We start from the raw sequence: 24,669 nt of genomic DNA, 5'->3' as shown, positions 1-24,669 counted from the left end.
GAGCGCTGCGGGGATGCGTTCCGTGTGGCCATCGGCGGCCACATGGTCTGGGTTCACCGTTCCCCTGGGTCCCTCCGACTCCCCCGCGGGGGGTTCGCTCGTTATTCGGTTATTAGTGTGCGAGAAACCAGCGACCAGGGGAGGGAAGAGTGAGTGGCGGACGTGGGTCCATCCAAGGGTCCAAGACACATCCGAAACGGGCTGATGCGCGCCTAATTGGGGTGCTTGGGACCGGAGAGACAGAGAGAGAGAGACCGCAGTTCGGCCGGTTGCTGGTTGGTCGATGATGGACGCGCACCGTGCGCACCCACCACCAGCAACTCCCGGGATGCGGGACCTTTTTTTTATGTAATTTCGGTCTTCCACTCCCTTCCGGCATCCCTTCTCCCGGGGGCCACCAAGCATCGCCGACTGTTGGCGGTCCGTGCCCTAGGCGGTGTTGTGGTCGCGATCGTGCGCAGCCACAGCGGTTTTCTGCTGCGGTAGAAAGAAAAAAAGAGCCACCGAGCCAACGAGCCAGCGCGACGGCAAGCGGCCTAGCCATCGCGACGGCAGAACCATCCGTTGGATCCAGCGTGTCTGTGCCTGTTCCGAATGGTACCGGTGGTTCGGACCGCCGAGTAGCCGGCAGAGATGGTTATTAGGAAAGAATTTCCGCCTTTTTGCTATATGCGTGATGAGATTCAGATTTGAGAGTTTTTTTTTCAGAGACAAATTTCAACCGGAATCGAGATCGTGTCCCTTTTTTTCGGTTCGCAACCTGGGACCAGGACCACACCCAGGCTCTACTGTGCAATCGGTGCCGCCATTTTACGATTTTGCAGTGATTTTTGCACGAACTAAAGAAAGGCCGAAAAATCCAAGCAAATCCCTCGACGCACTGGTCGCGAAATGGTTGATCGGGGTCTACAAACAGTCCCAACTCCCTGATGGACACGAGATAGGACCCTATAAATCATCTCTAGTTTTCTCGCCACGAGATGCACATCGGGGACACTCGACCCCTCCACCACAACGGTCCTCGTTGTTTGCCAAAAATAAGCTTCGGACGATTTGGAATGGATCCACGCATCCAAGGGGAAGAGCACGATAGACGTTGTCGGTTTTTTTTTGCGCCTGACTTTGGCGGACATTTTCGCTCCAGACCACCCACCGACTGCTCGTGGTGTGGTTCCGGACGAGCTAGTTACTGATGAGCCGCGGCGGTCTCGGCGTACCGACTGATGACGCCGGTGTGTTGATTTACGATACCCGATCGAGTGTTGTTGCCCGGAACGTGATGCATGTTTTTGGCGGTTTTTAGGAACAAACAAGAACGCCGTGAAGGCTTTCCCTCCCCTGCGGGGGAACGGGATCACTCTCAAACGTTTTTATTACTTATTCTGACAGCGATCTTCTGACCAAATTATCTTGAGTGAAGCTGCTCTTTGAGTGGCCGTCTAAATTGTAAATCATTATTAGAATTGGGTTTTACCGACTTACGATTGATCCGGTTTGATATCTTCTGAACGTTCCAGATCGTGTAGAATTGCGCATCGACATCGGACGCGAGACGTTTGAGGCGGCGGATTTAATGAAATTCGTGATTCTGCCTGCATCGGTTACTGCACTAATTGTTTGAAATGAAATGTAGCCGGTAGCTGCAGATAATTAAAGACCATGAAAATCGTGCAAGTCGGTTTCCTTTGTCTTTGCAGATCTCACTTCATCGCAACACTCAAAGGGAACATCAAATTTAATAGCAAACACAATTAAACGATGTTCAGGGGCAGTCAAAACGAATAAGATCATATTTTTTCAGCGCTGTTTTGTTTTTTATGTTACAAATTAATCACGCCACCGAAAAGCACCTGTCTTAATGGGTTTGGAGAACAGTAATGAATCGTAACATTGCAATGAGAATTTACGGAGAATCGGTATTTGGAAGATATACTTTTTTGTGAGGAGGGCAAAGGATCTTTTATGGCATGAATTGTTTTACTGATTCGATATTAATAAATGAGCAGCTAAATGTCCATCATTGGCTTGAAAAGGCGTACGCCAATCGAGAAAAGCAAAAACAAGAAAAGCAAAAACGAGAAAAGGAGTGCTACGAGTCGCCAGTATTTAAAATCTACTGCTAATCAATTTGAGCATAGACAAAATAGATTATTTTAGTTCTAATCAATACCGTTCTAGAAATGAATATAAGATTCTTCATTTATTGTCTTACGTACCGCTGTTGAAACCTTATTACAAGTAAAAGAATGTATTATTTACTTCAAGCAGATCGGAACACGCAGCATGGAAAATAAAATTACCTTTAGGCTGTTGTATGATGCTCAATAATGAAACAAAATTAAATGAAATTAATGCTTCTTCTTCAGCTTCATCAATGAAGAACAGACCAACGGTCCATCGATTGATGATCCTTAATTGCTTCTCTTTCACTGTCGGCAAAACTCCTGGCCACATTCTAGAGGCCATTTTTGAAGTGCCGATCCTTACCTATCGCGATTCAATCAACCGTCGGCTTTACTGATCCGGCCTGCACCGGGGTCCTTTAAGTTGTACCCAAAAGTAGCCGCCTTCAGCAGTGATGTGGGCCAGTCATAAATCACACCAGTGCCAACAGCCGGCGCTCACGGATGAAGAACTTATCTTTCTGGCAGTACCAAGAAATTCCGGACCAAAAGTGCCGAACAGGACACACTAGCTGCATCACGGTTCTAACACCTTCCCATTGTGCAAAGGTCCCATAGCGAAGGTCCTGATAACCCAACTAGACCCAACTGGAATCCCAGATAAGCTGGAGCTGCATGAGCATTCCTAAAACTGTCCTTCGCAATCGCGAGTGGAAGTGGAAGAAAAATTGTCCAACCCCCTGACCTGACCTGACTGCGCGATCCTAAGTTCTGGTCTCATTACATGGCAACCCCTTGTGCTTCGAACGGGAATCAATTACAAAGGAATGCGAAAACATCCTGTTTTCACCTGAACGGTCTGTAAGGATTCGAAGGTAGGTTCGATACGGATGGGCACGACAGGGGACGCACGGGCCGTTATCGCGCTTACGGATTGCAGGGATCACCGAATGGCCGCACGTCACAGCGGGATACAGCGCGCCACGGTGGGCTGCTAAGTGGAAACTCATGTCCAAGGTGGAAGGAATTTCCCAAAACTGAAGAAATGATGGGCTCGTCCTTTGCACCGTTGGCGCAGAGAGTGACTGATGGTGGTCTCCCGGTTGTGCTGTGATCGTTTGGTGTGGCCAAGTGTGTTTCTGGCATCGGTTTCGGATTAGTTTTGGCGTGCGAATGGCAGACATTCTTTGTTTTCTCGATGTTTATGTTTTAGCACCAGCCAATTGGCCATAGTGGCGTGGTGTAAATGGAATGCCTGTTGATTAGTTATACGACAGGACTTTCCACAGTTTTGAACGATCCTAACTGAGGATCCTGAATCGGGCGAAGCTCGCATTTCAGACGCATACATAAGTTAACACATTTAGTTCAAAAAAATATTATGGAATTTCACGAATATGCGATGCCATGCAGGTGCGAATTAAAACTTTTGTTTGTTTTGAATTGAATTGTTTGATTTAATTAAATATCACTTCACTCAAGTATTTCTATTACGTCGTTCTTTATGCTATTGAAACTGTTTTATGTAACATGAAGATGAGCTAAATAATTAGACGCGACTGGTAAAACATAGCGCCATCAGTTTCACATAGACATGGTCAATGGAAGAGGATATTTGATCATTCTAGCGACACCTTTATTACTAAAATCGATTGGCAGAACCTTGGATTCCCAATGAAAAGCATTTACCGTATTAAAAGATAAAATTTGAGGCAGTATTTCCTTCTGTTTGTGCTGCGTGCATTCAATCCATACGAGCAACGAGAATGACTTGTATTCTGACGCATCCTTTGAAGATCGAATCAAAGTAGAACCATTTTCGAACCAAACACACAAAGAACTGTTCGCCTGGGCACTTGACTCCGTGGTATCTGGTTTTGCAAATCTTTTTGGGGGAGTGGAGAGTGAGCTCTTTGGCATGCTGGCCATGTAATCCCGAGCCGTGATGGACATGGCAACAGACTCTCGCTCTCTCGGAATCGGGCATGGCTCAGCATGAAATGGTCCAAAACGGATCGCCGGATCGATCGCCTCGGTCGGAACCGATTATCAGCGGCCGGCCTAGTGCTCCGGTGGCCCGTGCGTCCGGTGTGGCCCCGTCGTGTCCCTCCTGTCTTATCTCCTATTCGCATCGAGCGCAAAAGGCGAACAAACGAAACAAAGTCACTTATCCTCCAAAGTCTACTTCCCCATCTTCCTTCTTTCTTCCGTGGCTCTTCTCTGCGCCGGCTAGGTTTTAGATTATCCTTTGCGCGCTTCTTCCTCTTCGCGTATCTCTTTGTTCGCTCGCTCCATCTGCCTCTGGCTGCCCTCATCGCATCGTTTGGCAGCAGCAGCAGCGCTGCACGTTTGCATTCCCAAATGGCGATTGCGGCGATCGGGGCCAATTGGAACGCGTATCCTGGAGGTATATAATTTACTCTATCGCTTTTCATTTCCTCTCCGGTGTGCCGGGCCCCGGGTTTCACGGTGCTTCTTTTCACCTCGCCGTTCCGTTGGGTCTTGTGCAATAGGGCCGATTCGATTCTTCCGCTGCTCGGCCTTTGCCGTATGGCGTTCGTTCACCGTCCACTCACTTCATTCATGGTCCTCGCTAGCGCCTAGACCCTCGAGTCCCCTGGGGGACAACCTTTTTTTTTCTCCCAACGGACCTAAAAACCAACCAAGACCGAGCGAGTGAAAAAGAGAGCGACAGAGGAAGGAAAAGCGAAATGCCATTTTAGGTCCTTTTGCGGTACGCGGGTCCCGGAGAGGATGACCCGGACCGAGGCCGGAAGGGGAAGAGGAGACCAATAATAAATTAAAGTAAAGTCAAGGGCGGAGGAGGAGAACCCAGCGAACGAACCGAAGCCGAATTGATATTTTTATAGATCCTTTTCCGATCGTTTCAAGCGTCGTCCGGGACCAGGGACACCGACGACAGCACCGAGCAACGAGCGGTCAGTGCGAACCGGAGGCTGACTTTGCCGCTGACAGCGCCAGCGACCCTTTCGGACCTTCCTTCTTTGTTGTTCCTTTCCGCTTCTTCCCTCACTCTCTCTCCGTCTCTCTGGTCGGCACTTTTTTGGCGTGGTGGCGCTTGATGCCTGTCCTTAATGGACAGCAGCCTGCCTGACTGCCTGCCTGCCCTCTCGAGGACGACTCGGAGACATCCTCATAATTTCGGAGGGCCACACTCGGGGACCGGATGCGAATGCACGGGATGCCATCAAGTGGCAGCAAAGACAGAGGCAGAAGTGGCGTGAAGGCAGGTGAAAGAGCAGCAGCAGCAGCAGCAGCAGCAGCAGCAGGAACGGAGCGTCAAATGAGCAATCGAATTGGGCCCTCCTGGACCTTATCGTGGCTGTACCGGGGTGGGTGACTCATCGGCATCGGCATCATCATCATCATCAACATCATTCAATAAAGCGTGCCGACCGATCCGGTGACCGGTGTCTCTCGAGGAGTTTGGACGTTCCGGGAATCGATTTGTTTGCTCGGACCTACCGCCAAGTTGTGCGTCTCAGTTTGCTCGCACTTTGGTTGCTGTTGCTGCTGTTGCTGATCAGGGAACCGAAAAGTCGAAGCACCGCAGGATGAAACACGTTGCTGGGTTCGAGGTGGTCCCGTATGGCTCAATGATTTCGTTTGGCTCGTCCATGAGATGAGGAATGGATTAGGAATTTTTCGGTAAAATCGTTTCGTGGGCCACAAATAGCACAGAATGGTAGGAGAAGATTCTTTTAGCAAGCTATACGTCTAGGGGTCCAACCTTTGAGCCAATTAATCACTGCCTAGGACATGGCAACCATTTAGTGATCTAGATCGAACCAGAGTGAGCTGACGTGTTGGCATTACCTTTGTTTTAGCAAAGCAGGGCGATCTCTTCGACAACATATTGTAGCTATCAGCAATCAGGACAAGTTTGATCTCGTTATGAATCACTTGACAACAAAAATAATAAAAAATACTTTGATTTCCCTTTCTTGAGCTTGCTCTCAATCAAGGCGGCGATTGCTTGCTCTGTTGAACAAACAAAGGATAAAGAGGTACTGCCACTCACAGGCACTGCCAGGAAGTCAAGAAACTTGTGTTAATCCCAGACGTGCTTTGAGAGATTCCAAAGAGCTCTATTGCGATCTCAACCTAAAAGATTCGTCTAGGCCAGTTCCAATAAGTATGTCGGCACCGATTTCAAGTAGCAAATCAAAACAAATCGCTGCATAAAATTACAAATTCAATGAGCAAAAGTGGAGCGCATAGCGGTACGTTTGAGTTATTTATTGAATTAATGCGAACGGCCATCAGCCTGATCAAGGTTGCACTTGATCTTTAAACGAGTCGAACAATGGTAACACTCAACACCCTTGCTGTCATTCCCTCGTGCACCGGCTGCAGGAACAGCCACGATCCACAATCCCAAGTATGGTCTCGTGAACCACGGAGCTTTCAGCTGCTAATTGACTCGGTCACAATTAACGCAAAATGCACTCATTACAGCATGACAACGGTTTTGTTGGCGCCTCCATTGCGCGCCCCTCCCGTTCGGTCCCGATCCCGATCGCTAACCAATCAATCACGCTCGCCGCACGGCGGAATCGCGATGGTGCGATGGCGATCCATCTCAATGTCTCAATTCTGCAAATTGTTGTCAATACAATGTTCGCACCTCGCTCAACGCTGATGGTGATGGTGATGATGATGATGATGATGTTTCCACTTTTTATTGCCTCTGCGCAATGCACACAATAAGGACGCCAGTAATGCGGCCCGAGTGGTCCACCGTGCGCCGGATCAAACATGCCAAGTCCACTTTCCTTATTCGTCGTCGATCGGGAGGATTGCGGATCGGAACGAGCGGCCACCCTGTCGTTTGTCTGTTCGTGCCGGCGTTGACGATACCCCGTTTTTGGGCATACATGCACCACCACCACCACCCCGCAAACCACCAACCGTTCGCTCTCTGTTCGGTGGCCGGCTATCTGATCGATAAATCCGTCTGCGATCGAGCATTCGAAAGAGACGACGACGGTGATTCGCGCTCCTCCTACACCTCCTTCTCATGGTGGCCAGGTGACGATGGCTTGGCAACAAACACCTCAGCACCAACGCCCGGCCGGACACCATTTTCGGTGACGGTGCTGCATCATCGAATCGACTGTTCCATTGCTATTCGCCGGTGCAGAGTTTCCTCCTTCAATTACACTCTGCACAGTCTGGCGGTCGGATGTGGGGGACACCAAAACGGGATGGCCAGTTATATGGTTCCGCGAGGTGTGCGCTTTTCGCGGCTACAACATTATCTCCAGCACCTCGCCGTTGGGCTCTCGAACCCGAAAAAGGATTTCGTACAATGTTCGGAAGAGAAGGACGATGAAGATTGTTTTATTTATTTTTGACTTCTCTCCACCGTCCCCCTTAGCACCCTTTTATGCTCGCTATCGAGCCGGAGCAACGTGGCAGGACTGAGTGGTGCAGTGGCCAAGTGCCACTCGTTCGTTCTCGGTACTTATGCTCAATTATCACACTCCATCTCTCTTTCTCTCTCTCTCTCTCTCTCTCTCTCTCTCTCTCTCTCTCTCTCTCTCCGTCTCTCTGTCATCCGATTCGGGAGAACAAATCAATTTGATTACAATGCCGGATTGTCCCGTTTTGTGCTCCCAATGCTCACAATGGGTCCTCCCCGGGGGAGCTGATGGTGGTTCCGTTTCGCGTGTTACCGTTTAATTTGCACTCCATTCCGTTTTGGGAGTTCGCGAGCGAGACCGCCACCCCGGTCGTGCTCGTGTTCCCAGGGTGGTCGTTTGTAGCGTACGGTGGTGCGGCCACCGCTTTCGGTTGACTGATGCTTTCGTCGGGCAATTAGGTATCCCGATTTGGTCGCGTTAATGGCCCTTCCGATACCGTCGTTGGACCCGTTGGTTACGGAACGATGTGCGCTTTTGATGTCGTTTACCACCCGGGGTGCAATCGCATTCTGTTTGCGATGCGCTTCGTGGCGTACCAAGTCCAGTACCCACTGGACATTAGCGGCAATCCAGATGGATTAGTCGGTGCGGGTTCGAATAAATTGTTGCAGGATTACATTTTGTTTCTCTTTCATCTTTTTTTCTGACGAACTACACCAGCAGAATTTAACAGAAAATCGATAAATCCATTCTATTCTGGATAATCTCGGAAAGCAATGCTGCAATGAATGAAGCAATGCTTGTATAAATTATGCAACAGATGCGAACGTAGAAACTACAATCGATTTAATCGCATTGGTTCTCATCAAATCAAGTGAAAGGCTAAGAAATTGAGGGTGAATCAAAAAAAGGAAACAAAATCAACAAATAGGAAGCAGTATTCAATTTATGCAAAGAATCCCAAGCTGATCAGAAGAGGAATACTAACTTATTGCAAGGAATACTGGCTTCATTAACTATTTGATACTTATTTACATATTTACCAAATTTCGACAAGAGTTGTCGATGAAGTGTGGGATAGTACTTCGGAAGATACTAACGCCAAAAAAGGATTCACCATTTAACACAGTATGCTGAAAGACTATTAATCAAAGCTTTATGGACTTGAAAACATAAATTAGATGAGGAATCTATTGATGAATTAAAAAACTTTTGAGATTAAAGACAGATTTAAAATAGTTGCATTGATTGGTTGAAGATCCTGCGGTAATTATGCGATATTTCGTTAAATGGTGAGGGTAAATTCGAAAGAATGCAAAGCAATAATGATGAATTTCAGTTACAACAGTTATTTAGAACACCGTTTCCATGGTCAATCGACCAATAAATTTTTCAAATTATGTGTCCTAAGTATAGAATTCGCACTCACCGTCTATGGTAATGATATAAAAGATATTGACAAATACGATACTTCCTGCTTCTCTTGAGCAATAAACATGATAGAAACAGTCCATAGTTCTGAAAACAGCAAATAATCAACCAGTGGCGTGACATTATTTGTTCCACAAAATGAAGAATCAACAAAGTATTGATCCGCACGGTGTCAACACGCCCGAAGTCTCTGCCATTTTACCACGATTGATGGACCGGTCTGTCAGCCGATTTGATTGACAAAAAAAACGACAACCTAGCATGTGCCATAGCAATTGCGGCGATAAGTGGAACACTTTCATCAAAACTTTTTTACTTACCGGCCGCGGCTTACAGTGGCTCTAGTGTTGTAACATGTTTAAATAACATGCCTGTGCCTTCAAACAGCCTCCCATGCTGCCTTACACGGTCACAATCTGTCCATCATCATCATCACCATCAGCAGACCACCGACGATGAAGCGCAGTCCTCAGTTACACTCCGCACTCGGCGCTCCGGTGGCTGGCGAGTGGCTAGCAAAACATATTTACTCCGACCATCGATCCTCTGACTTTGTGAACCCTTCACTTCCCTTAAAACCAGATGAGTCAATCATGCCGCGAACGAAACGGAACGGAACAGAACGAGGGCCCTCACACGCGGCAATCTCGATGTCCTGATCGATGATCCCCGGCGATTAGATTCCGTTCCACTACGGTGCGGCACCGATAAGGAAGCGACCGAGCCTGACATTCGCTGCGCAATCGTCCGCAACGATGCGCAATAGGTCATGTCGTGTTGTGTTTGTTTGAATTTGCCATTTTTTTTTTCCAACTCGCATCCCTCTTCGCGACCACCAGCGCACCATTATGCGGGGAATTCCACTAAAACATACAGCACACAGGCCGCACGGTACGGCACCGAGCAACAGCAGCGCGCGCGCCCCTCGGTCCACGGTTCGCGAGGAGGAGGAGCAAGGAGTGCCTCGAAGGTGCGGCTGCGACTCGAGTCGACTGGCAGGCAAAACCACTAGACAAAATGTCGCCATAAAATTCCTGATGTATTGCCGTCATTCATCTCGCGCTCGCGCGCATCGGACTTGTGGGAAGTACGCCACCACTCTACGCTACGAATGCCTTCAGCCGCTTTTGTGTGTGTTTAGTAGCGGTGGAGGCGCATCTATCTTCTCCCATACCCACACCCTCGGCTTCATCATCCTCATCATCAGCATCAAAGCATTCGACGGATACAGACAAGCAGGCAACCAGCTAGCCAGGCAGCCAGCTAGTCAGGTTGGCCTGCCGCGAAGTTGCCAATAAATTTATTTACCAATTAACAGTGTTCGAACAATCTTGCAGAATCCACTTTGCATTCGAAATGAGCACCGAAAGGAATCTTTGCTGATCGATGGCATGTGTCGACGGAGACGCTGGTATCCGATCCACCCAGTTCCAGTCCACTGCTTGATTCATGGAGTTCTGATCTTCACTTGGATCCCCTTAGTGCCCTGAAAAATGATCGATAGAAGCGATGCTGACACTTTGACCTCCTTTAATGCTTTGTTTATGATAGCAAACGATCCTTTCTGCTCCTGGATAAAACTGCGTTCATACTGAATCCGATTTTTTACGTAACAATGCGGAGTTTTGTCGAAACTCGTTTGTATCACATCGAAATATTGAGAGGTATTCACTCGCAAAATTAGCCGCCATGGTTTGGAGCCTCAAAAGGATCTTTTTTGTGTCTTTGTATCTGTTGAAAATTGCACTGCAAGGCAGGTTTTGCATTTTATGTATTTCAATCCTGGGATCGCAATCCCTGCTAATGCGTTCAGATTAAACTATTTTTCGTGATTTCATAAAGGTTTTGGGCATTTAAAATCACTCTTGTTTAAAAAAAAAATTCAACATCTTTGGCGCTTTGAAAAAGGGCATTGGTGCGAAAGCGGCTGAAGTTCTTCAGCAAAACATAAACCAGCATTCAATAAGAGCCTGCAACAGCACTGTTTATGACTGTGTTTGCGGTTTTTAACGTAAAACAATCAATGCAATTAATTCGCCAATTTCACTCAAAATTTAATAATGCTGTTCCCTGATGCGTTGCTCCAACGAGCGTCGATTTCATCTCGATTCACCTTTCCGCCCCACGGGGTCGGTGCCTATCGTACCGCGATCATCGCGAACTCACTCTCCGGCCGTATGCAGAACAGGTTTGATCGAAGCCGAGCCCCGAAGGCGACTCCTCCAGGTCTGGTCCGTTCTTCTGGCCGTTGTTCTGCAGCATCGGCAGCAAACGGCGTTCCAACGATCGAACCTCGATCGAACCGTTGATGGAGGCTGTCGTCGCGAAGGCTAGGCTTGTATCGCGTCGGTCGGTCGGTTGGTTGGTTGGGGTTTTTTTTTTTTACAGAAATTCGCCAAGAGGACACCGTGATGGACGCTGCTGACTGACATGCCGGAGCCAGAGAGCAAGCGAAGGAAGAGCAACCACCAGCACCAGGCCCGCACCAGACCAGAGACCGAGCAGAGAAAGCCAACGCTGCTAGAGAGCGCAGAAGAGAGAGAAAGAGAGAGAGAGGGCAAGCGAGCGAGATGGTTCGTGGAGGTATTTGAATTGTAAATAAAAACCGATATGTTTGTTTTCTAATTTAAACGGCAACGTGAAAATACGTGAAGCCTTCGGTCGCAGCGAAAAATGCCTTTCGTGCCAGTCACCAGCGACGACCACGACGACGGCGACGGCGACGAGAGCGGCCAACAGCAGCCAGCAGTCACAGCATTCACTCACTAGACCATATCGTTCGCAGATGGGGACATCGGAACAACGGGGGAAGACAGGTCAGGTGGCCTGGGTTTGGGTTCCATAGAGGGTGTGCCCCCCGCCCCCTTTCCCCTGACGTGTGCCGAGCGTTGTCGGAGGAGCGGTAAGATAAACTGCGCTATTTGCGTTCATTTTGTAAGGTCGCACAAGATGGAGGCGCAAAAGCGGTCGGTGCAAAACCGTCCGGGGTCCCGTTCGTTCGTCCATGCGAACCGGGGACCCGGGGTGCGGACCCCGGGGGGGTACAAACTCCGATCCGAGTCCGATTGAAGATTTATTGAAAATGCTAATTTTGCACTTAAAGCTCGAACGATCCGAGGATCAGGTGGAAGCGGTGGAAGGGGAAAGGGGGGAAAGGGGGGGAGGGAAACAAGGGGAGAAGGAAGATGATTTGCCCGTTTGTTGCTTGTTAAAATCTAACATTTTAATGGGCGATTGTATAAGAAGATATGTAAATATTGCCTCGCCGGTCAGCCCAAGGAGGGCCACGTTGTGCACCGCGATGGACCGAGGAACCTCATATTGATTGAGAGGGAGGGAGAGAGAGGTGAGCCGCGCCTGAGCCGTGCTAGACAACGTGGAGACCGTAATGTTGATGGTGCTGATGCCTGGCTGGCTGGCTGGTCGGTCGCTCGGTCGGTTGTTTGGCATCGTTTGGCGCATCTCGCGGTGTGCTGGTCGGTGGTGACGCATGTGACCGTGGCAGGCACGCTAAGCGTGCCCATTCGTTCGCGGAAAACGAGCTACACGAGCAGGACAACAAGTATGTGCGGAATGATTAGGAATTTACGCGGAATGGCGCAAATAAAAGACAGCTCCGCGCCTCGCTGGCTGGCAAATGTGGCTGGGCACAGTATTCCCCAAGGCCACCGTTCCTGGAAGTGCTTTGAGGTTAGTTGAGCTAGTGTCCTTTGAATCTGCTTTCGTTTCCTTATGCATCGGGAGGGGGGAGGGAGCGATATGGCGCTTTAGCAAGAAAGTAATGATTGAATGATCATGACCATTATCACCGTGGTACTACGGGGGTTCCCCCTGTTTTCCAATCATAAATCGTGAAGAGCGATTAGAAAGAAGTAGAGAGCGAGACACGTTGTCTGAGGGTTCCGATGTGCATCTTTGAAGGTTTTGTAACTGTTTCCAGGGAAGGTATTGTGTTGGTGCAACTAGATTATCAGCTGCTTGTTTTTGAGCATCCGTGGTTCGTGCAAAACACTAGACGGGATGATCGTGTTGTTTTACGTTGTACGAGGTTAAACCAGATGATTAATAAGTTATCATGCTGGCCATTGTAATATAGCAATTAAGAATTCCTTCTCATTTTAGTTTGTATTGGTTACTACCTTAATTATCCATTGAATACTTGGTCGTCTCAGCAGGATAATTGTTATCTTTAACAGTTTAGCAGTTCAATTCGGAGTCGATTCGAGTCGAGAATCGATTGTTCGTTTTTGGATAAGGATTGGGTAAGGATTTCCAAGAATCAATCCTGAGATAATGATGATGGTGATTAAGAATAATGATCAGATTATGATTTTTTTTGGAATAACTTTGGAGCTTTGTAGTTTTTGTAAAGTGCTAATATTTCTATCTATTCATAATAATTACATTCTATGGTTTTCATTGATCATTGCAAGAGAATGATAAAAGCCGAGATATTTATAAGAAAGCATGAGGCGAGAAAGGATAATAAATCTGCAATAGCTACGCAAAGTGATGTTGATTCATATGATTCAACAAATCAAACCAACGCCATGATAGGAGGATTTATACAAGGACACCAGAATTTGGAGCGATTGCGGCGACGAATCCATTGTTTTCACCATGCGGGCAACAACCAATCGAAATGTGTGCCAAGAAGAGGGTTTACAGAATAGTTTTTCCCTTCATTTATTCACCAATAATTCTGAACGATTGCAGCCATAATCTAGCTGAAACAGGCTTTCCGTAACCGATATTTGAAACATTGGAAGAAATATTTCATTACGCTTTCGAAATATTTCGCAGTGAAAATAGTGACGTCATCAATTACAGTGGCTGACAAACGAGAATTAATAAAAATACATTCGTCATCGTCGTCAAAATACATCATTTGCACATGTAATTTTTGACTAACCCTCGCTGAGAAAATTTAGCAAAAAAAGATCAAGTGCATCAAGTCTTTTATGCGAGCATAATGTTTTATGATAATTGAATCCAAAATAAAGTGTAGTCTCTTGATAGAACAAAAAATCAATCTTGACTTTATTTCATTTAGAGGGTCATTGATCGAATTGCGATTAAATTCAATAAGAGCATCGATCCCTCTCGGCATAACCCTTTACTTATGATCACAATGCAAACGGCGCACTGCAACCTATACTCCTGGAAAGCTTCACACTCCGACTTATCGTCAAGCGTGTAATTGGTCGTTTCCTCCTGGCGGTTTTATGTCACCCATTTGGTGGAATATGTTGTGTCATTCACATAATTCAATAGAGCCATTCGAGATTACGCACAATCTTAATTCTAATTATGAGTGGTTAATAGCACCTTGGTGGGGCGCCAGGTCTGGCACCGACAGTTCAACCAATTCCCACTTCAGGTAGCTCATTAACGTTTATCATAATGTTCGGCGTACTAGAATGTCACAATTTATGCTGCACACTTTGCCGACCTATAATCCAAGGCCAACACTAGACCTAGAAGAGGGCGGAAGGTGCGGCTACCGGTTCTGCGCGTACGGTTTGTTTCCGATAAGAAAGTTTCACCCTTTTTTTTTATTTGTTCTTCCTTGGTTATTGAAGCTTTACATGTGTGTTTTATTAGCGCACATTGTTGTGGCTGATAGGGAAAGGTTAATTAAAAACTAGCTCATTAGAATACAAAGTACCGAAACGAAAGGCCTGGCTTGCGTGGTACTCGGTAGCACGTGCTGTGCTTTGTTGCTCATCCATGCGCTGGTTCATCGCCCGGATCCCAGATCACGGTAATCATTATGTAGCGAGCTGATGCTCGCTTGTAGCATGGCTACAGAGACGAGATGGCCAATTAAATCGATAACTAACGACGTGTTTGTTCCAGCATCTCAAAATTGTCGCCTCGAGTATCAGCCGAACTAGAACGCGCCCAGCGACAGCGATAAGTTGCTTGAAGAGCCTCACGTCTTGCATGTCCCAAAAGATCGGTGACCTGTCGATGATACTGTGGGTGCCGCCATGTTTATGAAGCAAAAAATGAAAAGAAATTCGATTAAGGTCAATAAAATCCGAAAAACAGATACATCCCCCAACGGACGAGACAGAGAGAGAGAGAGAGAGAGAGAGAGAGAGAGAGAGAGAGAGAGAGAGAGAGAGAGAGCGACTTCTTCTCACACTTTCTTGCTGCGACTTCTTCCTCAAAAGAACGCAACTTACGGCAAGATCGCGACACTGATCGCCGATTCTTGAATCAAACTTACCTCACCTGCGCTCGCGGCAAGGCTCGTCGTCGGTTCGCGCTTGCTTTTGATTCCCGTGCCGTGCGTCTCCGATCGGTTTGGCGATACAGCGCCGGCCCAAACGCACCAACCGCACCAACCAATGAGTAATTGCCACCCGGGAACGTGTTCCGATAAGCGAAACCGTACGGAACCGTGTCGATGTCGCCGCGTGATGTCGTATAAAAGTGGCAAATGAGCATTTTCGAGCTTTTAGAACGCCTGAAACGTTCTTAGTGATTGGTTCTCGCCATTCTTCACGACCCAACGGCAGTGCAACGACGGGGAACTCTGGTCCACCGTACAGCCAAATATGGTTCTTGAGTGACGGTGCCTCGAAAGTCAAGTTTGAAGATACGCCCAAAAGTGATGTTAGAGACCGCACGGTTCGTGTGGATCGCACTCTTGTTGGCCGCGCTTAGCCTCCATCTCAGCACCGGGGCCGATTGGAACTTTCTCAAGTGTTTCGAAACGGTGAAGCAATGTCCGAATCAAAATGTGTCCTTCTACCTGTACACGAGGTAATTCTAAAGCGATGGCACCGTATGCGACTGCAATTGTGTAACTGGGAAACGTAGAACGTTTTATTTTCTTTAATCCTAAGCGACCGCATCCAGCAGATCTTGTACTCTTCAGTATCTTACTTGCTAAGTGTGTGTTGGTGTGTGTTCTTCTAATGGTGCCTTTCGTTAATCACCTTTTGATTTCGCGCTCCGACCGAGCTGGAATTTGCTCACAAAACCAATCGCCTTCCAGAGAGCAATCGCGAGTAGCAAAACTACCACAACCACAAACAGCATCACGTCGTAGGAATACTTTGTGAACCAACTCAGATAGACGGCCCGTGATTGCAGCAAATTCGAGTCCGGATTGCGCAGCACCCACTCGCACCACCACACCGCACGCTCGAGTGGACTCTCGGGTTGATCGCGGAAAACACGCGAAACCTGTGCCATCCGCTGGGCATACTTTGGTTCACCCAAAATCTCCTTAATGGCCGCCACCAGTTCGCTCGCCTGGAAGCTCTGTATCGAGAGCCGCTTACCGATGCCTACATCCACGCAGTAGTTAATGTTCCGGAACTGATCGGCAAACACGGGAAACCCAATGATTGGCACCCCGTTCCAGATGGCCTCCTGGGTGCTCAGCAGTCCACTGTGCGTGATGAACAGCTTGATGTTGGGATGGGCGAGCAGATCGTTCTGCGGCATCCAGGCACGGATGTACACGTTCTTCGGCACCGCCATCGGTAGCTTCGATTCGTCCGATTCAAACTTCCACAGAAACCGATACTGAGGCAACCGCTCCATCGCGGTCAGTATGTTGATGATCCGCTCCGGACCAAGCAGATCACTGCGTGCGTTACTTCCGAGGGAAAACAGAATAAACCCATTCCGTGCTCCCTCCACCACCTGCCGTAGATCCTCTGGCAGGGGTTTTGGTTTCTGAATCTGCAACCCCCCCACCGAGATCATGTTCGGCATCATCGGTTCCTTGTACTGGATGGCGGGATTGACGTTGATCAGCGACACCCGAACATTCCGGTAGAACGACTTGGTGCTCGGTGCGTCCGGGTAGAGCTTGCGCAGTATCCGGTCCGCCTCCGGGTGTAGGAACGTTTCGTGCAGAATAATCTCGTACAGATCGTAGTACAGGTTTTTGATGCGCTCCACGAAGCTCATCGCTTCCGGCACATCGTACACGTGGTTCGGTACGAGACCGGAGTAAGTATAGGCCCCCAGGACGGCCGCTGCCGTCGATGGAGCATTGTACGGAGAGGACGGAATGTACGGCACATCTTTAAACCGGTGCAGTATCATCGAAGTGATGCACGGCCCTATCATGAAGTCACTCACGAACAGATCGAACTTGAAGTCCTTCGGGTAATCGAGCACAGAGTGCATTCCTTCCGATTTGAGTGCGGCTTCGCACAGATTCAGACCGAATTCGTCAAACAGAGTCAACATCGTGACCGGACTTTCGTTTGCCATTTTGAAAAAGTCCATTTTTTGCCTCATCGAAGTGTTGTACATGGTGCTGTAGAAGTTTTCCAGATGAACGTAGGTCACATTCGCCGGAGGACGCTTCTCAATATCGGCACTCAGCACGGTAACGTTGTGTCCTCGCCGGCCCATCTCGTTGATCAGTGGTCGCAGCCTAGAAATTCGGAGAGCTCTCTTTTAGAACACACACGCGGAACGGACCTTGGCTACCGATCTTTCTTACCATATATAGTGACTCGGTGACGGAACTCCGGACATAAAGAGAACGTTAGCAGCCTGCGAAATCCCAACGCACGCCAACACGGCCACAACCGAAACGATGGAGCACCTCATCTCAATGCTAGTAGCGCGCACACCGGACCGGAACCTCAACTGACCGTCGTCTCAGAGGCTCGCGAGCTTATATTTTCCTTCTGTCGATTCTAATGTCAACAAATCGTTCGCTTTATGACGTACGCGGGGCCATGAATGGCGTGCGAAATCGGTGCTCTTGAAGATAAGGCTCTAGCGAGATGACTGGCAAGAACCGGCCGGCTGGCTAGCCGACCGCTCAACCGGCAAACGCACGTGATCGAGGATGAGATTGTCCTTTCTCAACGATTGGCGCTAAGTCTTGGCGCCCCCAAAAGGCGCAAACTAACACGCCCGATTTGCATGGATCGTGTAATCAGATAAGCGCCCGAAAGCGTCGTGCCAAACGGAACGCCATGCCAGTTCTGCCGATTAAACACGACATTGTCGCAGCATACACGCGGGAGTTGTAAAGATCCGTTAGGTGCTTATCTTGCTGGCACGTGAATCGCACGCCACTCGGTTCCGACACCTAGCAGAAGGTGTATAAGGGGACGGGGAACAGTGCTATCTGTAAGGTGTGGGTATGTGAATGGTCACGATTCCCTCCAGTCATCGTTGTTTGATCGAATGTCTAGCTTCAAGTGCATGGTAAGATAGCGTGGCGCACGGGAACTTTTGGGATGAACTCAAGTCAAATATATGATTATCAAACGTCTGATAAGCTACCAAGGAATCTTAGGGCGACCTTGACCTACATTAAATTTGGAACACCCGGTTTTCTTTTCCGACCCTTCTCTACCCCAGAGCAACCCAAAACAATCCGACCAAACTGGACATGTTCGATCCGGCCACCGTCATGAACGCTAACTTTATCCGTGGCCGCCCCTTGATCGTGCTAATCCACGGTTACACCGGTCACCGGGATTACGCCCCCAATCCAACGATACGCCCGGCTTACCTCGCTTACGATGAGTACAACATCATCTCCGTCGACTACAATCCGCTTGCCCAGGAACCGTGCTACCTGCAGGCCGTCCGCAATCTTCCAACCGTCGCCAACTGCACAGCGCAGCTGCTCGACTTTATCATCGCAAGCCGGATCATACCGCTGGAAGACATCCACGTCGTGGGGTTCAGTCTCGGTGGCCAGACTTCCGGCATGATCGCGAACTATCTGAAGGCGGGCCGGCTAAAGCGCATTACGGGGCTCGATCCAGCCAAACCACTGTTCGTGTTTGCTGCGAACGAGTACAAGCTCGACCAGTCGGATGCCGAGTTCGTGCAGGTGATCCACACGGACGTGTTCCAGCGCGGTATACTGCACCCGAGTGGCCACACCGATTTCTACGTGAATGGGGGCGTGGAGCAGCCGGGCTGTGATGCGGCGACCATGATGTCGCCCGGCGAGTGCAATCATAACCGGGCGCCCGAGTACTTTGCCGAGTCGATCGGCACGCAGGTCGGATTCTACGGGTACCGGTGTGCCCACTGGTACCTGTACATGCTCGGTATCTGCCGGGGCAATGGGGCGACCGACCAGCAGCTGGCCATTATGGGGGCCCACACTCCCAACACGTAAGTGCCCAGTGCGGCGCGGTGCGACCGACCGACCGAAAAAAAAACAAACCTCAAAGACCACCGTCGTCCGTGGTTTGGAAAGTAAAAGTCATACCAAGTCTCACCAGCTATCGTCGATCGTCTCCGTCCGTCAACGGGGGCATCGAGATAGTTCCATACCAAATGGGGCCGGGCACATTTCATACCCGGGAGGGTCAGGTGTTTGTCACATTCATCTTCGCTTCTTGGTTGAGGCGCCATCCATGCACTGCTACACTCGCTACACATTCCACATTCAGTCTCATTACCAACTCAGAGCTCATGCCCCATTTCGGTTACGTAATGCCCAGTCCTGACCTAGGCAGACCACTCCTGCCAGGGGATTGGGGCAACAGCCACCAGCAGGCGACTCATCTTTCAACTACCGGCACTGATGTCTCTTTGGGGGGTGGGTTCGGCTTACGGATCATTTCTTTTCTCTTTACAGGACACGAGGCCTCTATTTCCTGACCGTTAACATGATGCCACCTTACGCAAGAGGAAGGAACTTTACACTCCGCGAAGAGCTGGCGATGATCACGGCGAATATTATGAGTTAGGCTTAGGACACCTGAGGAAGCCCCACGACGATAATGAGACGACGACGAATTATGAAATAAACAAGCGTGCGATGGTATACGAAGGAGGCTGTGTGTTGGGTGTGTGACAGTTGACATTTACTGCAACAGAGGGGTGTCTCTAGTAGGTTTAACTATGCAGGTGAAACGGGGAACTTGCATAAACCTTTGGAAAATATGATGACTTTGTTCGAAAGACAAACAATCCACATCGGTTTGCTTCCGAAATTGTAACGCTAACGGCCTCACGTACCTGGGACATTCGATAATTTTGGGACATTTGATTCAATTCCATTCATTCGATTTATTTTGAAAGTTCCAGTTTTATTCCTCCAAATCAATTTCGTCGTCTTCAAAGTAATCCCTAATATGAAAAGGCTTTATGCATCATTCTTTACTTATCCGCAAACCAAATTACATGTAAATCCTTTGGTCTGAAAATTTCGTCAAAGCGAAAAACGAAAAATCCACTATTAGAAGCCCACAAAAAAATACATTTCTCAAAAACTAATCAGTATTTTGACGTAAAACTTGTTATGGCTGTCAATCACAGTACTGGCAACCTACTAAAATACACAAAATTAACAAAAAACTTGATTTAACCAGCAAATAGGGTACCATGACGCCTTATTTTGTGGACACAGTAGTAGACCTGCAACAAATGCAGTAACCATAGAGCTACACCCCGAGATCAGTAGCGTGATCATACAACCGTCGATCGCACCGCATCAAGTACAAAACGCTTTTTATGAGTTTCTCGCATAGACCGCCGCCCGCCTGAGAATCGTCCAATTATCAGGCATGTTATCTGTTGGAAACCCGTAATCCCATATCACGTTCCACGGCCATGGCAATGGCCGGTGGCTGTGGGGGTGCATGAAACACAGCAACAACAAAAAAACCTACAACCCCGATTGTAAAACTCTCATGAACTTCACGCTCCCGCTCTCGTTCACTCGACATCTTATGCTCCGGTTTGGGTGGGGGGACGAGTTGTTTCACTCGCTATGTGTTCGTTCCCGGCCCGCCTCGAAGAAGGTGCGTGAGTACCACGAGAGCCAGTTTTCGTGGAGCCAGCGATCGGTGCGGTCTTGCTGCATCTTGACGACAACGCGCGCGCGCGCACGCTCGAGAGTTGATTGTTGACTGTTGATCTGTTTATTGTGTATCGTCTACACCGCCAACCGGCAGTTCCAATCGAGTAGTGCTCATAACGATCGCATTTCTCGCTGATCGCTGTAATCGCTCTGCGGTTGCTGGGAGGAAAAGCGAAAGTTACGGCACGATCGGTGAATACGCGCTCAAAGTGATTACTCAGCTGGCCATAAATACGTATCGATCGGCTCGCGCGTGAATTTATTTTTGGAGCATACTGATGCTTCAGCATCCCGTTCTTGTGTCGCTGAACTGCAGTGCATTCCAAGTCCCCGAAAGCCCGAAAAGCTCCTAAAACCAACTCGAAACCGGTCACAGTTTGACACAAAAATGCATAGAAACAACTAGACGCATCGGGCAAACCTGTTTTAAGCCACTTCAATCGCTGCCTCTCCCCTCCGTGACCGCCGTGGCATCCCCAGAGACTTCACTCTCGGAGTCTTACTGGGAAGTGAAAAAAAAATCGAAAACAAATATTACACCAACGAGGAACTGTGGCCACTCCCTTCGAAAGTGTTGCTTCCAGCGAAGATCCAGCACGTGAAGAAGGGAATCAGTGGCAAAAAGTGCGTGACCGGTGCCATCGATCCGATCGGAAACAAATGAGAAATCGCTCTGTGAGCTGTGGCCTCCCACCCGTAAAGCGAAAGTGACGTAGTGATTGCTAGTTGAGGAGTGCAGTACAGTCTGCAATCTTCTTGCGCGTGTTGCGTGTGTGTCGTGGATCGCCTGTTCGGTTTGGTTTGGTTGGTGCAATTCAAAATGCAACTTCCGGTCGCAACGCTTGGATTCATTTTCATTTTTCTCTCGACGTTTACGGGCACCATTAAAGGTAAAGACAGTGGGGGATTAATGGTTTCAAATGGAACGTAATAAACAAACAGCAGGGGGCTTTTAGCAACGGATTTGGAGTTTCGGGAGAGTTGCTTGCTGCACGATCGTTAGAAACAGTGACAAAGCAACTTCAAGAATGTCTCCAAACCTCTGCGATACCTGCGTTTTCTAGATTAAGACAGGGCTAGAAGGCTTTCAGTGTAGCAAACAAACCGGTTCTGGGGTCTCTTACGGCACTGTTCTGGACATTACTCTACGACATTTACTCTGCCTTTGATCCAATGGCATCAATTACGCCGTAAACACGGTTTGTCATGCAGTCGACCTCGACTTAATGAATCCTCTCCTTCTGCTGCTTAACTAATCCGAATCATAAGCACCCCAAAAAAACCCTTCTTCTTCCTCAAACGTAGTCAATGTTGGTCGAACAAAGGCGTTTTATTCAATCAGTGCCATCGTAATCGCTGGGCCTGCAATGACCTGATTTGAACGTCAATTTGTCAACACATTTTTGTCACACAATAAGCTACCGTATCGGTTTGCGTGTCTCTCCATCATTCGAACATCGAAAACCGTCAACAAATCGTATCGTATCGGTCAGCCTGCGAGACTGGGGCAGGCAAGTTTGCCGGCCAAATTTAGCCGCATTTAACACACTCGACGCTTGACACATCGCCCAGAGTCCCAGCGACTGGCCACCCTCTGAGGAAGGCCTTGCGACACTCATCTCCCCTTTTCGTACCCCACCGCCGTCTTTCCTTTCAAGGTTAGCGTTCCACTTTCGATTTCGATTCGTCGAACCTTCCCGGCTCCGTCCAGCACCAGACAGCTCTAAAGCTCCGTCACCGTCGTGGTGCATAAGCAAACGGGGTGTTGGGGAGTGATGTAATGGTGTCGATCCAATGGGGGCCCCCTGGCCTGCAACTGCCGGAATCGAAACCGTCGACCGTCGCCAAGGCACGCACGTACCGGTGGCGTAACCAGGAAGTAACGTGCGTTCCAAGTTCGCTCCATGGCGAACTCTATGCGATCCCGGTAGGCTGGGACTGGGCCTAACCTTGACGTTCACTGCATCCACTCCAGACTACTGGTATACACTACTAGCGTCAAGGTGGCGGTGAACTCGCTAATTGGTGGCCCCGAGCGTCAGAATTTACATACGACCTAAGGCATGATCTAGCTAATCACAGCCTCCAGCGGCGCCATGACTTTGACGCTGTTGTTGTTGAGCTTTTTGCCGCTGGAAAGTGAAAGGATTTTGCAAACCGGAACACTCAGCCAACGGCAAACGTCGCGCACGCTCACCTTCGTGGGGAGAGGAGTTCATCCGATGGGATGTCATCTTGCAACGCGCGATCATCGGAGAAAGCTCGCTGAGTTCTCGGAAGCAATACGGCTGCAACTCCGTGTCCGAGTGTACGTACGTGCCCGTGCATATACACACCGTGTATGTGATGCAATAATTCGAGACGGCTAATCGACGATCGAGAAAGGGCGGCCAGCTGATGCACGGTGACGTCGGAGCGCCCGGTTCGCTCGACTGCAGCGGCCCACAAGTATGCTGTAATAGGTTGGTCCCCCCTCCCACCCCGGTCTTGCCGTAACCGATTGAGCGTGCTTCGGATGAGTCGACACGCAGCAGCTGAAGCAGCAGCAGCAGCAGCATGCGCGATGTTTTGTTGCCAAAGTTGGTATCGTTACCGGCAGTATTTTTATGACTCGCTTGGCTCTCGCATAAGTTGTGCACACTTATCCGGCTTTTGACGGCAGGAGTTTCGCTTCCAGACAGGTTGTAGTGTTCGCTATTTGTTGATGTTTTGCGGCCGCACAATAAATGGCCACGCCGGAACGCAACTGGCGGATGGTGAAGGTGAAAGTATTTTGCGGTTCATTTTTGGGGAGAAGCTTTTTGGCAGTACCGATCGTGCTTCCTGGTGATCGCGCGGTGTTGACCAGAAACATTAGCGAAACAATTTGGTGGCTTTGTTTCAGTGTCGGAGAGAGGTCATAAAAATAGATAAAAGGGAAACTATCAATTAGCGCATCTTTGAATGACATATACTTTTGGGCAATTTAAGTAGATATTGGAAAGTTCATAGCCATTTTCATCTCAGTATCTATTGATAGATTTATTAGAAAAATACACAGAGCTGTACCTGATGCTCAATTTTGACTGCTTCTTAGCTACCTATCTCTAATCAATTGGTTTTAAATTTTACGTTAAGGGGGGGCTTCAGTAATTTCTGGCCAAAACAGGTCCATTTTTGCCGATTTTTTCAGACGTAACAATTCGACTTTATTTTTTCAAGTGAACGGCATATTAAACTACAACTTTTGAAGAATATGTAGTTCCGTTTTGGTGAAGATTTATCAAATAAATTAATTAATGGCATCAAATTTAAGACGGTGCGTCTGCAAATGGTTGCAAACCGGGTTCGTCGCTTAAAAGGGCAAGTCTTTTGATTCGAATTATAAACGGTGCCCATCGTAGCTGCGTAATGGGTCAACAGAAAAATACAAATCGATATTCCTTTGATAGATTATAAGTTTATCTAGGTAGCCTCGTCGAGTTTTTGTTGAATTTCCTATTTTTCGATTTTTGTCAGATTTTTTAAAGTTGAAAAATTGATCACACTATAATTAAATCGAGTTCGTCGCTTAAACGAGCAAGTCTTTTGATTCGGACAAAAAAGGGTTTGCCGATTTGTTTGTAGAAAACTATCTACCTATACATGTTTTTGCACATTCCATAATAAACTGCAACTTTTCATGTATAATTGATTGAATTTTGGAGACGATTTGATAAAAACTGCATACAAAAATGATGCATTTTATGACTCAACCTAAAAAACAAGCCATCGCCATAATCCATCGCCAATTGCGTCGTCTGTGAAATCAACAAGAACACCATAAAAATGCATCGAATGTAAGACAACGACCAACAGCTGAAAGGCTACTAGGCCGAATGGACACTAGATGAATAGTTTTCACATTCCAAGCAAATAAAAGTCGGTC

General features: G+C 48.3%; 3 protein-coding genes across 3 annotated transcripts in view; 2 read left to right on the top strand and 1 right to left on the bottom strand.

Moving 5' to 3' along the window:
* Nucleotides 1–15,428: 15,428 nt before the first annotated feature.
* Nucleotides 15,429–19,710, top strand: LOC126569952 (pancreatic lipase-related protein 2-like). The gene is made up of 3 exons (XM_050227374.1): nucleotides 15,429–15,715; nucleotides 18,296–19,066; nucleotides 19,536–19,710. Exons 1-3 carry the CDS (start codon nucleotides 15,564–15,566, stop codon nucleotides 19,645–19,647), a joined length of 1,035 nt encoding a protein of 344 aa, XP_050083331.1. The 5' UTR covers nucleotides 15,429–15,563; the 3' UTR covers nucleotides 19,648–19,710.
* On the bottom strand, nucleotides 15,752–17,581 carry LOC126569951 (UDP-glucuronosyltransferase 2B7-like). The gene is made up of 2 exons (XM_050227373.1): nucleotides 17,421–17,581; nucleotides 15,752–17,351 (listed from the first exon to the last, which is right to left on the bottom strand). The coding sequence occupies exons 1-2, from the start codon at nucleotides 17,528–17,530 to the stop codon at nucleotides 15,884–15,886; spliced, it is 1,578 nt and encodes a 525-aa protein (XP_050083330.1). The 5' UTR covers nucleotides 17,531–17,581; the 3' UTR covers nucleotides 15,752–15,883.
* Nucleotides 19,711–20,743: 1,033 nt separating the features above from the next.
* Nucleotides 20,744–24,669, top strand: part of LOC126571083 (lipase member H) — a 6,587-nt gene continuing 2,661 nt past the window's right edge. The window contains exon 1 of the mRNA XM_050229329.1: nucleotides 20,744–21,652. Coding sequence (XP_050085286.1) covers nucleotides 21,583–21,652 — 70 coding nt within the window. The 5' untranslated portion in view covers nucleotides 20,744–21,582. The remainder of the gene's footprint in view (nucleotides 21,653–24,669) is intronic.

This window comes from Anopheles aquasalis, chromosome 2, assembly GCF_943734665.1.
Source record: "Anopheles aquasalis chromosome 2, idAnoAquaMG_Q_19, whole genome shotgun sequence".
Lineage (NCBI taxonomy): Eukaryota > Metazoa > Arthropoda > Insecta > Diptera > Culicidae > Anopheles > Anopheles aquasalis.
Note: the sequence above shows the minus strand (reverse complement) of the source record. Positions and strands in the feature narration are given on the sequence as shown.

What these genes read in the sequence shown, in the direction of transcription:
- LOC126569951 (XM_050227373.1), bottom strand. Translation starts at nt 17,530, where the DNA reads ATGAGGTGCTCCATCGTTTCGGTTGTGGCCGTGTTGGCGTGCGTTGGG. An exon ending in TCACCGAGTCACTATATATG is followed by an intron (nt 17,352 to 17,420) that starts GTAAGAAAGATC and finishes CCGAATTTCTAG; the next exon opens with GCTGCGACCACTGATCAACG.
- LOC126569952 (XM_050227374.1), top strand. Translation starts at nt 15,564, where the DNA reads ATGTTAGAGACCGCACGGTTCGTGTGGATCGCACTCTTGTTGGCCGCG. An exon ending in TCCTTCTACCTGTACACGAG is followed by an intron (nt 15,716 to 18,295) that starts GTAATTCTAAAG and finishes TCTCTACCCCAG; the next exon opens with AGCAACCCAAAACAATCCGA. An exon ending in GGGGCCCACACTCCCAACAC is followed by an intron (nt 19,067 to 19,535) that starts GTAAGTGCCCAG and finishes TTCTCTTTACAG; the next exon opens with GACACGAGGCCTCTATTTCC.